This window comes from Macaca thibetana, chromosome X (genome assembly GCF_024542745.1).
Source record: "Macaca thibetana thibetana isolate TM-01 chromosome X, ASM2454274v1, whole genome shotgun sequence".
NCBI lineage: Eukaryota > Metazoa > Chordata > Mammalia > Primates > Cercopithecidae > Macaca > Macaca thibetana.
In genome coordinates this window covers 29,693,592-29,707,365 of record NC_065598.1, presented here as the reverse complement: position 1 = coordinate 29,707,365, position 13,774 = coordinate 29,693,592, and the positions used below count along the sequence as shown (strand labels likewise).

The window sequence follows — 13,774 nt, the reverse complement described above, 5'->3', positions numbered from 1 at the left end:
TCACATGAATATGAATTAGCTGCTTATGTCATTGATTTCAAACATAAAGCTAAATGGTAAGGGATGAATTTCTTGGGAGCATCAGCTTTCTGTTTTCTGAAAGATAGAATTACATAGCTAAAATAAAGCAAATTCTTTATACAGTAAAATTAATTATTTTAAATACTTTCTGATCTAATTTAAAAACTATTTTGTATAAATAATGTTTATTTTGAAAATACTGATCTCTGTTGGTATTCATATGTTTGACCTCCTGAGTTCTTAAACACCTTGATATTAATAAATTTTGCTTATGTTCACAAACTGAAACCACTTAATTCTTAATGTAGTGTTGAAAATTAAATACAAGCGAGTTAACATTTAATTACAAGGGGGTCGCACAATAAGTTTCACAGATTTTCTCTGACTCTTTAGAAAATAACATTTTGTATAATACAAGGTGACAAAACATTTGATGACACATCCTGTCCTTCCCTTTGGTTTGGAAGCCTTCAGTGTAAATTTCATTTTGACTTGCGTTGATTCACTCTTTTGAATTAACTTGCCTGGCATTTGCACATAATCTCATTTGCAGAGAAATTATAGAGGGAAAAGAGGAAGTAGAATATTAAACAAAAACAGCCACAAACACATTCATGCCTTTCCAGGAAGTGATCAAATATAGGGCTTGAATTTTTTTTTTTTGTTTTTTTTTTGTTTTTTTTTCTTTTTTTCGTTTTGTTTTGTTGTTTTTATATATATTTATATTTATATATATATGTATATATATATAAGGGTACATCAACTCATTTAAAAAACGGAAATAACACTCTTCCCCAATTTCATGCCCTTGATCTTCTCTTCTTAGCACTCTGTAGTGGTCACTGTGAAGTGATTAGCACACCTTTGGGTCTAGAGTGTATTCTGAAGAGCAGTGACTTAAATGTTAAGACAGTTAGACCCGCCCCCACCCCTCCACAGAGTTTACACATCATGCTGCCGTTAGAAAGGTAGAGGTGGGGAATGAGGTGGGACAAGGAAGAGATTCAGGGCTCTGACTGGTGGGGCCCTCTTATGAACAAGTGTTCTTCTCATCTTTTTTTTTTTTTCCCCCCAAATGGCAATGCTGGCATTTGTTGCATTGTTCTCTGAAGACCGATGTGGCCCAGTTGATCCTAGGCAGAACCCGAGAAAGAATCCGGTGCTCCTTGTCCCATTGGATAGATTTGTCCAAGCACCCCAAGGAAATGTTAAAAGCAAAGTAAAACTTTAAAAAAGGAAATAAAATAAAAACCCATTCTAAAACTAAACTAATGAAGCAAAAAAAGGGTTTTCTATCTACACATCAGTCTCTTCTTTAAAAAAAATGTAAATTTACAAATTCCAACGACATATAAAACAAAGTCAAAAAATGTAATGGTAAAAGACATGGTAAAACAGGAGGACACTGATGCTACAAAGAAATTCCAAAAAACATATGTACAAGACCCTGTTTTTCCTCGTGTTCTAGAGATTGTAATGCATGTTTTTTTTAACAGCAGCAGTCGAGGATTTAGTTCCAGGCACTGGACTGCAGATTCCACTCAAGCTCCCAGGGACGGGATGCCCCTTGCTTTTCTGTCACCAAATCACACTGGATATACTGGTCTCCCTTGGCAACAGCGGCAGGATGGCACTGTTTGTGTGGGCCTCATCTGGATTCTGCTCTCTGCTCGATTTTGTCTGTGGCCGCTGCCCGTTGATGAGTGTCATAGGGATGTTACAGTAGGTATGCTGATTGCCTATGGAGGTAAGAGGCAGGGTGCCGGTAGGAGGTACGTCATACTCATAGCTTCGGTAGTAGTGTTTCTGACGCATTTGTGAATGGTACGTGTTGTGAAAGGTAGAACGGAGATCTGGATGGGCAGTGGCTAGAGCGGTGGAGGTGGCTGCGGCCATGGAAATGGCCGAGACAGTCTGCAGCTCCCCAAAAGGCCCTTGCTCACTGACATCTAAAGCCTGCTCATGTGTAATGGGTTCTATCCTCTTAAAAGGCATTTCGTACTGTAAACGTTTCCAGAACTTAGAGTTCAACTTGTTGCATTTTGGTCCATGCCATTTAATGACCGTCAGAAGCTTGATGGTGTGCTTGAGGGCCTCCACCTCCTGGTAGTTCATAATTCCTCTCAGCTCACTGCATTCAATTAGAATCACTTTAATTTCTCCAGTCACAAGCATATTTCGAAGTCTGGTTTCCAGCTCAAAGATGCTCCAGCCCCTTCTAACTACGTAATTTGGGGTCATGACAATAATCAGCCGCTTGCTTTGATCTACACATCTTGCCACATCTTCAATGTAGGCTACAAAAGATAAAAGAGTGCATCAGAATGAGTGAATGGAAAATTTGGTCCAGAAAGTCCTAGTAGATTCTCTTTCAGAAATTAAATGAAAATAGTTCACTGAATAGAGTTTGGGACTTGCTTCTCCTAACGTCAGCAATATTTTTTCCTGGTACAAATCTCTCATTTGGTTTCTTTCAATGTCAAGGCTCACAAAATGAGATGCTTTATACAGTAATGGAGTATCTTCTCTGAGCTAGCAAAAATTAAATTTCATGTGAACACACACAGACATTTCTTTCTAGGGAAACTAACAGATACAAATTTTGAAGTAAAGAACCAAACATTAAAATTCCATGAAAAAGTGATGACTACACAGACACTCACATGAATATGCACACTCTCAAATGAAAACATTAACTTACTTCCAGTTGGGATTAAATCTCTATCTGGTATAAACAACTTGTATCCATAATGCTTTTCAAGCATATCAGGTAGGATTTCAAGGGCAAAACGTTCTTCTTCCCCAGTCTCTTGATTCCACTGGTCAGGATCCACTTTGGTGTATGATAAGTATGCATCATAATCTTTATTGTCTGTTAAAAAATTCCAAAGAAAAGTCGAAGTCACTACTCTACAAAGATAACAATAGGACATGAAAACATGCACGCTTTTTTCATAAACATCTCCAAATGTCCCATTTCTGAAAGACCAAAAAAGGAAGCCTTCATTAATTTTCGTTGAGTTCAATGATGTCAAATATTCTAAAACTAGTTTGGAGGTACAAAGGTTTATATTTTGATTTGTTGATGACGTTGTTGTTGTGAAAAAAGTAGGAGAAAAATCAATGAGAAGAGCAATGAAATGCAGACTTCCTTTTTTTTTTTTTTTTTTTTTTTTTGAGACACACTCTTGCTCAGTCGCCCAGGCTGGAGTACAGTGGCGCGATCTCGGCTCACTGCAACCTCCGCCTCCCAGGCTCAAGCCATTCTCCTGCCTTAACCTCTCAAGTAGCTGGGATTACAGGTGCCCACCACCACACCCGGCTAATTTTTATATTTTTAGTAGAGATGGGGTTTTGCCATGTTGGCCAGGCTGGTCTTGAACTCCGGACCTCAGGCAATCCACCTGCCTCAGCCTCCCAAAGTGCTGGGATCACAGGCGTGAGCCACTGCACCCAGCTGAATTTCACTATTTTTGATCCACAGATCACAGAGAATCCTGATTGCTTGTAAAAGCCGTATGCTTGGATATCAGTATGCTCTTACTTTAAATGTTATTATGTTCAATTGATCCTACCCTTGGCCATTTTACCCAGTTGAAAAAAGAGAGAGAAAACGGCAACTGACTTAACTGTGGAGGAATGATTTTTTAGATTATGTGTGCTGTGTTGATTTTCTGTTGGGGAGAAAATCAAACCAAACTTGGGATAATTTTTTACTGGGAGTCAGTTCTTGCATATTGGGACTGAGAATATTATTAAAATGAATGATTATAAAAAGACATGATTTTTCTGGTCTCCACTCATCTTACACATAAAACATTGCCAAGTTATTTTTCATCATGCTAATCAGTTTGTTCATAAGAATCAAAAAGTAGAATGTAAATAAAAGAAACTTAGTTCTAAAATCTAATTTCTCTCCTTACTTTTCCCCCCTTTTTACATGAGAAAATTTTAAATGTTTGAGGACTACTATCATTTGTTATCTTTATCTTAATTTTTCTAATATAGCATCTCAGATTTCTCATTTGTTGTTTCTAAGAATAAGAAATAGACTATCCTCTGGATAGTCTTTCTTTCATCAATTTCTTTTTTAGACTAAGATATCAAGATTCATAGTTCACTGAAATTTTAAATACTGTCGATATGCTGAGTCTACCAATATCAACGTCTTTAGCTCTCTACTGCGCTTCCCTGATGATAGGCAGTGTATTACCTGATGATTAGATCAAGTTAAATTGAAACACTCATACATTTCAGAATAAAATGAACTCTGCATTAAGCATAGAACTTAAAATATTTGGGCTATAAAACATCAACGATAGAGGGACATTCCTGACCATTGTTCTGGGTGGCTTTGGGACAATCCTTTTGACTTCAAGGACACTAAAACTCACTTCCTGAGACTTATACATGTGTGTTAATTCCAGTAGTCTGATAACTTTGAGCTATCTAGAAATCATTCTATGATTATAACTTTTCAGGGCAAACTCAGAAAAGTGTTTGCTACATGTAAAGTTAACACAGGTATATAAGGCACTAACAACTCCACTATAGGATACCTGGAATAAAAACTTTAGCTATAGAAGAGTGTTTTAAAAAGCAGCTTTTAGGGGAAAAAAGTTTTAGAGAAACAATCATACCAAATGTGTCATATTTTGGCATTTCTTATATTTTTTAGGCAGGATATAGTTGTACATTTTAAAAAACAAAATCCAGTTTTCTCCAAAAATAATTATTATATTTGCTATAGCAAGGCTATATGCCCATAGGCCAGTACAATCTATAATTGTACCACTCATTGATGTAAACACTTTAGTTGAGTAAGGAATCATTTAAAAAAACAAACACACACAATAAAGCCAGTATATAAGTTAATATTTCATTAAAATACTCATTCATTAACTATTCACATGCATTACCTGTGAGATATTAAACTTTCTTTACAATATTGGTCATTAGTTTCTAGCCTAGTAGGAGATGCAGACAAATCAATAGTTCATTCCTAAGAGATGAATGTGTCACTAAGTGTAGTTCAGGAGTCACAGGCTAATGGCAGGACTCTTCAGGCCAGATTGTGGATTGTAGTATTACTTTGGGCATGTGCTATTTTCTTTCTGGTAATTTGTTCTTTTCCAGTTTGCCACAAAGTAGTGCAAAGTGTTGAAACTCCCCTAAATTGGGGTTGTGTAATAATTAGATCTTCGTTCATTGCCTCATGTCTTCTCTAGGCTTAAGATTATTTTAAAGCCATATCAACATGAACACCAGTCAGAACAGAGCATTCAGAAATCAGAAGAGATGTAAACAACTGGTCTACCCATACTGAGAAATTTCAGATAAATGCCACCTTTGCTGACATAACATTATGTTTTTGATTACCCTGCTTCTTTCATGGAAACCTCTCTTCCAACCCATAAATACCGTCTTTCTGCAAGATGTTTTCTGCGGTCCACTTCATTTTTCTTTCAGCCCACTTTCCCTTAAAACTATCCTTTCCTTCCATAACATCAACTTCCATAACATCACTTCTGTGTAGATGCCTCCTCAATTTGGATGCATGATCCTGTTCTATTTCTCCTGAATTATGACAGTACCCCAATCCTACCTGTAACCTGAACACCTTAATTTGCATTTTCATCATGCACCTCACACTTCACATGCTCACAACACAACAAGCTTCCCATCTCAAGCTCTGTTCTTCATCTTTTATTACATTTTAATTTTAGTAACATAAAAATCTCATTTCTTTAATGTCAAAACTTCAGATGCATGTTCCACCTATCCCTTATCTTTACTAATAATCTCATTGCCATTCATTGGTACAAATCTATTGGATTCTATTTCCATCCTAGGTTAGGCTCTACTCATATCTCAGCTGTTATAATTAGAGTGGTCTTCCCTTTCCATTTCTTTCTCCTTCTGGAGAATAGAGTCACCAAATTTACCTTCCCAGAGCTTACCACTGATCATGTGTTATGGTGGCTTAAAAATATATCTGTGTTGGCCGGGCGCGGTGGCTCAAGCCTGTAATCTCAGCACTTTGGGAGGCCGAGACGGTGGATCACGAGGTCAGAAGATCGAGACCATGCTGGCTAACACGGTGAAACCCCGTCTCTACTAAAAAATACAAAAAACCAGCCAGGCGAGGCGGTGCGTGCCTGTAGTTCCAGCTACTCGGGAGGCTGAGGCAGGAGAATGGCGTACACCCGGGAGGCGGAGTTTGCAGTGAGCTGAGATCTGGCCACTGCACTCCAGCCTGGGCGACAGAGCGAGACTCCGTCTCAAAAAAAAAAAAAAAAAAATATATATATATATATACACACATATATATATATATACACACACATATATATATATACACACACATATATATATATCTGTGGCTACTCATTGTGTAAATAATCAGCAGCTGCAATTTTAGCTTGTTTTCCTTGAAGTTTAGTCTGATTTCCTCAGTTGGAAGCGATATTTTTCCCATGTATTATATGATTGTGCTTATATCTTATCTTCTCTCTTAGACTATGAGATCTTTAGCTCAGGTATGTGACCAGGGCTTAGTAGATGCTCAAGTTTATCAGTTGATGAAATGAATGAATGGCCTGTCATTTGGGCATCACATGACTCACACCCTGTAGCTAATTTTGAGATTTTTCTCAAGACCCTGATCATTTCTCAGGAGAGACTGCTTTGGAGATGTAGACTCCATGCTGCTCTGACTTCTGAAGGAATTACTGGGAGCTGTGGTTCAGAGTTTAGCAAGGCTCCTTTGGAATAGTCTTGAACTGTGGCTTCTCACCGTGATTCATGAAAAGACCTTAGGGTCTGTGTAAATGCCTCTAGGAAAGTGGTTTTCAGACTTGAGCATGAATGACAATCATTTGGAGGGCTGGGCCCCACCTCTAGATTTCTCATTCAGTAGGTGAAGAGTAAGTTCCTAGAATTTATATTTATAGCAAACTCTCAAGAGATGCTGCTGCTGATTGAGGGACCACACTTCGATAAACTGTTATAGAACAGGATATAGGCATGCAGAGGTCTCAATGACACAAACAACTGCAGTTATCTGCCAGGTATTTGACCACACCATCATAAAAACTAAACCTTGCCCCCTCAGCTCCATGATAGATGGTCCTAATACTTAGAGGAGATATATTCCCAATAAATAGCTGAGAATTCATGTTTTTATCAAAAAGGGGATAAATTTTTGCCTAGACTAATATATGAAGTAACCATATTAATCCTAAATGAAATTTAGGAATTGGTGCTATGACATCAGTTAGTTTTCTATTTCTTTATGTCATCTGGATGTATTTATAGCACTTAAGTTAATATCTCCCAGTTATAATGGAGTTGTTTCCAAGTAGATTATACTGTTCGTACAAAGCCTCTTTCAAGCATCTGCAGCACCATCCTCAAACCAATGGGACACTTGAGTGATATCTAATTTCTCTCTTTCTCCAGAGTCTGCATCAGTGCAGTAATGGGTTAGGCATTTATTTACCACCAGAAGCAAACCCATGATTTGAAAGTCGTCAGACTGGAAACAGAGTGCCAGATGCCATACTAAATTCAGGAATGTCTTTTGACTCAAAATCATATGGACTCTAAGGTGTCTTCCCTTTTTCAATTGCCAACTGTATATGCATCTTGGATAGTATGTCTTAGATTGTTTTGATATAAGTAAGAACATAAATTGACATATTTTAATGTGTATGAACTTCATGCGACTAGTGAAACTGTGAAAAGCTGACATTTTATAACCATGAAAAACTAAATTATGCTAATATTTTTAAAGGACAAGGCTAGGATAATTTAAATTCAACTTTCATTTATAAACAGCTTAAAAGTAGTTATAGGTTGGTATAAGAATCTATTTCTTATTCTGAGCTTTATTCTCAAAATCCTCTGTAATTTAAGCCATCAACTATAATTCTGATCACAGCAGAGATGAAAAACAGCTGGTATACACACTCTTTGTAGTAATTCTTTATAATCTCAAATATAGTCATTAAGTTACTCTTTCTTATGACTTTCAAACGATGCTGGCAGATATGCTCCACCAGAAAACTAAAACAAAAAACAAACCAAAAAAACCAAAGATCCAATCATTCAACTAGTTGTTTGGTTACTTGAAGTCAATCAACAGGTCCAGCAGATATTTCTTCTTAAATTTAATTAACTAAAAACTTTGATGTTTTATAAAAACATTTTGAGAGGAAAGAAGGAAGTTTGGACTCTGTGGCGTTAACAAATAAAAACATGAATTTCTCTTTTTTTGTATTTTTTTAATTTATTTATTATTATTATACTTTAAGTTGTAGGGTACATGTGCATAACGTGCAGGTTTGTTACATATGTATACTTGTGCCATGTTGCTGTGCTGCACCCATCAACTCGTCATTTACATCAGGTATAACTCCCAATGCAATCCCTCCCCCCTCCCCCCTCAACATGATAGGCCCCGGTGTGTGATGTTCCCCTTCCTGAGTCCAAGTGATCTCATTGTTCAGTTCCCACCTATGAGTGAGAACATGCGGTGTTTGGTTTTCTGTTCTTGTGATAGTTTGCTAAGAATGATGGTTTCCAGCTGCATCCATGTCCCTACAAAGGACACAAACTCATCCTTTTTGATGGCTGCATAGTATTCCATGGTGTATATGTGACACATTTTCTTAATCCAATCTGTCACTGATGGACATTTGGGTTGATTCCAAGTCTTTGCTATTGTGAATAGTGCTGCAATAAACATACGTGTGCATGTGTCTTTATAGCAGCATCATTTATAATCCTTTGGGTATATCCCCAGTAATGCGATGGCTGGGTCATATGGTACATCTAGTTCTAGATCCTTGAGGAATCGCCATACTGTTTTCCATAATGGTTGAACTAGTTTACAATCCCACCAACAGTGTAAAAGTGTTCCTATTTCTCCACATCCTCTCCAGCACCTGTTGTTTCCTGACTTTTTAATGATCGCCATTCTAACTGGTGTGAGATGGTATCTCATTGTGGTTTTGATTTGCATTTCTCTGATGGCCAGTGATGATGAGCATTTTTTCATGTGTCTGTTGGCTGTATGAATGTCTTCTTTTGAGAAATGTCGTACCTCAAAATAATAAGAGCTATTTATGACAAACCCATAGCCAATATCATACTGAATGGGCAAAAACTGGAAAAATTCCCTTTGAAAACTGGCACAAGACAGGGATGCCCTCTCTCATCACTCCTATTCAACATAGTGTTGGAAGTTCTGGCTAGGGCAATTAGGCAAGAGAAAGAAATCAAGGGTATTCAGTTAGGAAAAGAAGAAGTCAAATTGTCCCTGTTTGCAGATGACATGATTGTATATTTAGAAAACCCCATTGTCTCAGCCCAAAATCTCCTTAAGCTGATAAGCAACTTCAGCAAAGTCTCAGGATACAAAATTAATGTGCAAAAATCACAAGCATTCTTATACACCAGTAACAGACAAACAGAGAGCCAAATCAGGAATGAACTTCCATTCACAATTGCTTCAAAGAGAATAAAATACCTAGGAATCCAACTTACAAGGGATGTAAAGGACCTCTTCAAGGAGAACTACAAACCACTGCTCAGTGAAATAAAAGAGGACACAAACAAATGGAAGAACATACCATGCTCATGGATAGGAAGAATCAATATCGTGAAAATGGCCATACTGCCCAAGGTAATTTATAGATTCAATGCCATCCCCATCAAGCTACCAATGAGTTTCTTCATAGAATTGGAAAAAACTGCTTTAAAGTTCATATGGAACCAAAAAAGAGCCCGCATCTCCAAGACAATCCTAAGTCAAAAGAACAAAGCTGGAGGCATCACGCTACCTGACTTCAAACTATACTACAAGGCTACAGTAACCAAAACAGCATGGTACTGGTACCAAAACAGAGATATAGACCAATGGAACAGAACAGAGTCCTCAGAAATAATACCACACATCTACAGCCATCTGATCTTTGACAAACCTGAGAGAAACAAGAAATGGGGAAAGGATTCCCTATTTAATAAATGGTGCTGGGAAAATTGGCTAGCCATAAGTAGAAAGCTGAAACTGGATCCTTTCCTTACTCCTTATATGAAAATTAATTCAAGATGGATTAGAGACTTAAATGTTAGACCTAATACCATAAAAATCCTAGAGGAAAACCTAGGTAGTACCATTCAGGACATAGGCATGGGCAAAGACTTCATGTATAAAACACCAAAAGCAACGGCAGCAAAAGCCAAAATTGACAAATGGGATCTCATTAAACTAAAGAGCTTCTGCACAGCAAAAGAAACTACCATCAGAGTGAACAGGCAACCTACAGAATGGGAGAAAATTTTTGCAATCTACTCATCTGACAAAGGGCTAATATCCAGAACCTACAAAGAACTCAAACAAATTTACAAGAAAAAAACAAACAACCCCATCAAAAAGTGGGAAAAAACATGAATTTAAAATGTGAAGAAATCTTGATGAGGAAGGAAAAAATGGAATTATGGTCAGGAATGAAAAGTGGGTTTGGAAAGGTGATAGATAAATGCACCTTTCTCTTTGACATATGAGAGGATAATACCCTCAATGTTCTTTAAAAGGACCGAGGAAGCAAGGAATCTGCGGGATTATTTTAGAATAACACAGCTTTTAAGAAATTGTAGGTTGAAGACTCCTTTTTCAAGATGAAGGTAGTGGCTGTATTGGATTTGGCTAGAAAAAAAGATTTACTGATAATAGAAATGTTTTCAGTATGACATCCAGTTTAGGGAGTTTTTAACATCTAAACACTTATTGAACAGTTGTCAAATGTTTTTGGCAGCTGGCCATTCCTTTTTTTTTGTTTTTGTTTTTGTTCTCAAGTATATAGGAATCACCTAAGTAAAATTGACTAGTGGCAGAAGCCATCATTCAGTAAACGGATCACTAAAATGAAACTGGAGGAGGGTTCAAAGATAAATTGTATATTTCATCTTTTTTTAATCCTAAAAGTTGATTTTGTACGTTTAAGTGTGGCGTGTTATCACAGAAAACTGTGATAATTAAAAATTCGCATTGATAAAAATTGAATAAATTATAGTTTTCAAAAAGTAAGCCACATTTCTTATGTCTCAGATTTGCCATCATATGCTTTCTCAATTTTTCAAGATACGATTTTTCAAATAAAATTCTCTTCAGAGATAGATCATATATCTTTGAATGAATAAACATGAGAGATATAAAATCTTAATGTTTGGATTTTATGATTATTGAATGTCATTGTCTTAATAAATTTTGCTTTTCATTTCAATTCTGCTATGACAACCTCTGGCAATTGTTGTAAAATACATTTGCTTGACTGGTACACTTTGAAATATTTACAGTACTGTTCTAATTCACATGTTGTGCCATTTGGTACTTTTCTGGATTATCTGAATCTATAAGTTCTGAAACACTTAAATTTGATACTAGTTAAAATATCTGTGGTACAATGTAGTGAAAAAAAAAACCCAGGAGCTTAGCTCAAATCTTGATTGCCATAACTTTTTATATAACTCATTTGGGACTATATTTCCTGATCTATAAAACGGCACCTCCCTGAAGATGTCTAAAATTAAATGAGACCCCATCATATAGCAAAATGCCTGGTCCAAAGGAGTCATTCTGTAGATATTTATTTCCTTATCTTGTATCCCTAAGAGGGCAGCAGGCAACATAGATTCAGAAGTCTTAAGGGGATAAGCAGTAGCAGAATAGCAAAGGGAGCACAGATTTGGGATAAGAAGCCTTGGTTCCTACCATTTAACAGTTAATGATTTGAGGCAAATCATGCACCCAGAACAACTCTACATCTCTGCTTCTGGGATCCAAAAACTTGTTCTAGCTTCTAAAGATTATTCCTGTGTATATAAATGGTCTAACTACCACCACCCCGCCCCCCCCCACACAAAAAACACCAAAAAATCCCTATAAGGTTTTTAAATGATTTACAGAGGTAATATGTTTCACTGATGGACATGAGAACAATAAATCCTGAATCTATGAATAGTGAGTGACCTTGTAATTGAAAGAGAAAGAAAAAGAAATTCTATGGCCTAAGATTTCATAGATGCCAATGTGCTTAATATGCCTGAAATGGAACAGATGTTCACATTTTCTGAGATGGAGGTGGAGATTATAAAACATTGCTCTAACTAATTTTGTTCAATGCCTGTAATAACTCCCAACGTAGGACTAGGAAATCTCTTTCTTCATCTTTAAAATAGGATTCGTGTTAGTGATCACAGTGTTCTTATAAGCTTGCCCTGCCGTCATTATGAGTAAGCATGCCCCACATACTTCATAGTCAGAGAATGAAAAAAAAAAACGAACACAACAACAAAAACCATTTTGCACTCTGAAAAAAAAATATATAAAGTAGGATTATAAACTTTAAACAAAACTTGAAGGGACACTCCATTCAGAGACATGGAGGAGCAAAGGAGTCTGACACTGTTGTGATGCCTGTATTGTTTTTAAAAATCTTTCCAGCACAAATGGTGGTGGTACTTTGCTAGTATAAGTTCTACTCTAAAGACAGTAGCTTGCCTTTATTAGGATGGTCAGCAAGCATTTAACTAAAATAAGGCAACACTCCAGAGGCAGTCACTACAAGCACTTAAACTATATTTCTGATCAAAAGTTGATGCTTCATCAATTAACACAATGGATAACAGAAATCAGGTTTCATTGCTAAAGACAGTGGCTTTTTATTATGTACAATGGGTCTTGGAAATGGTATCTCCATGGTAAAATCAGTGTTAATCAAGACATATGAATTACTTAACACAATTTAGAAACACATCCCTACCCCCACAAAAATCTAGCAGGGCCAGTGGTCTGCCCCCCTGGAGAAGGTCTTCTAGGCTTAATTCCAAAATGGTCTTGATGAAAACTATTTTTGGATGTCAACAGAAGGTAAGTTCAATCCTACCACTGACGTATTGCCATATTTGCCTTGGGAGAAAATTTCTTGCAAGGTTTCTGAAAAGTATGCACACATGCAGATTCACATATGCACACAAACATACACATATACAACAGAATTGGAACTTCTGATTTATAAGTTGAGTGATAAGGCTGTCTGCTAATAAATATTTTTGTGGCAGAATTTGTCCAAACTTTCTTTCCTTTTATTGTGGAATCAAAGTGGTAGGGGGATAGCTAATCTTCTCCTCCCCTTAACCATTGTGGTTACTTCATTTTCCCCAAAAAACTCAGAGAATTATGCATGATTACATTGTCTTAGGTTCATTCTCAACAGTTGTGTTATTCCAAAGACTAACATCTTATTCTAACTAGAACTCTGCATGTTGAGATCCCATGGGGGTGGCAATGCCACAAAAGTAAGGTGGCTCACCGTTTGATGGCAGTTGCTTTCTGAGCTAAGTCTAGACTTGTTCTGGCAGGCAAAATGGAGGCATTTTAAAAAATAGAACAGTAAATTTGTACTTAGATAATTCTGTTGGAATGTGAAGGACAAGATAGAGAAGTAGAGAATGAAAGCAAGAGGGTGGTGTAGGAGGCTTGGACAAAGAGGTTGCAATTAATGGTAAGGAAAAGATCTGTTTTTGAGAGATGCAATTGACTGATATTGATGAGTAATTAGAAATGGCACATGAGGAGAAAGTGTGAGCCAATGAGGTAGAGGGTGATACAAGGAACCGAGGTGTACAATGGAGGATGACAAAGAATGAGTATAGGCGGGGAGTGTTGTGGAATTAGAAATGCTAAGGA

The 13,774-nt window shown here is 36.9% G+C and overlaps 1 protein-coding gene across 1 annotated transcript in view; it reads right to left on the bottom strand.

Moving 5' to 3' along the window:
* Window positions 1-714: 714 nt before the first annotated feature.
* Window positions 715-13,774, bottom strand: part of IL1RAPL1 (interleukin 1 receptor accessory protein like 1) — a 1,385,688-nt gene continuing 1,372,628 nt past the window's right edge. The window contains exons 10-11 of the mRNA XM_050776674.1: window positions 2,723-2,893; window positions 715-2,318 (exon numbers count right to left, since the gene is read on the bottom strand). Of these exons, the coding sequence (XP_050632631.1) occupies window positions 1,600-2,318; window positions 2,723-2,893 (890 nt within the window). The 3' untranslated portion in view covers window positions 715-1,599. The remainder of the gene's footprint in view (window positions 2,319-2,722; window positions 2,894-13,774) is intronic.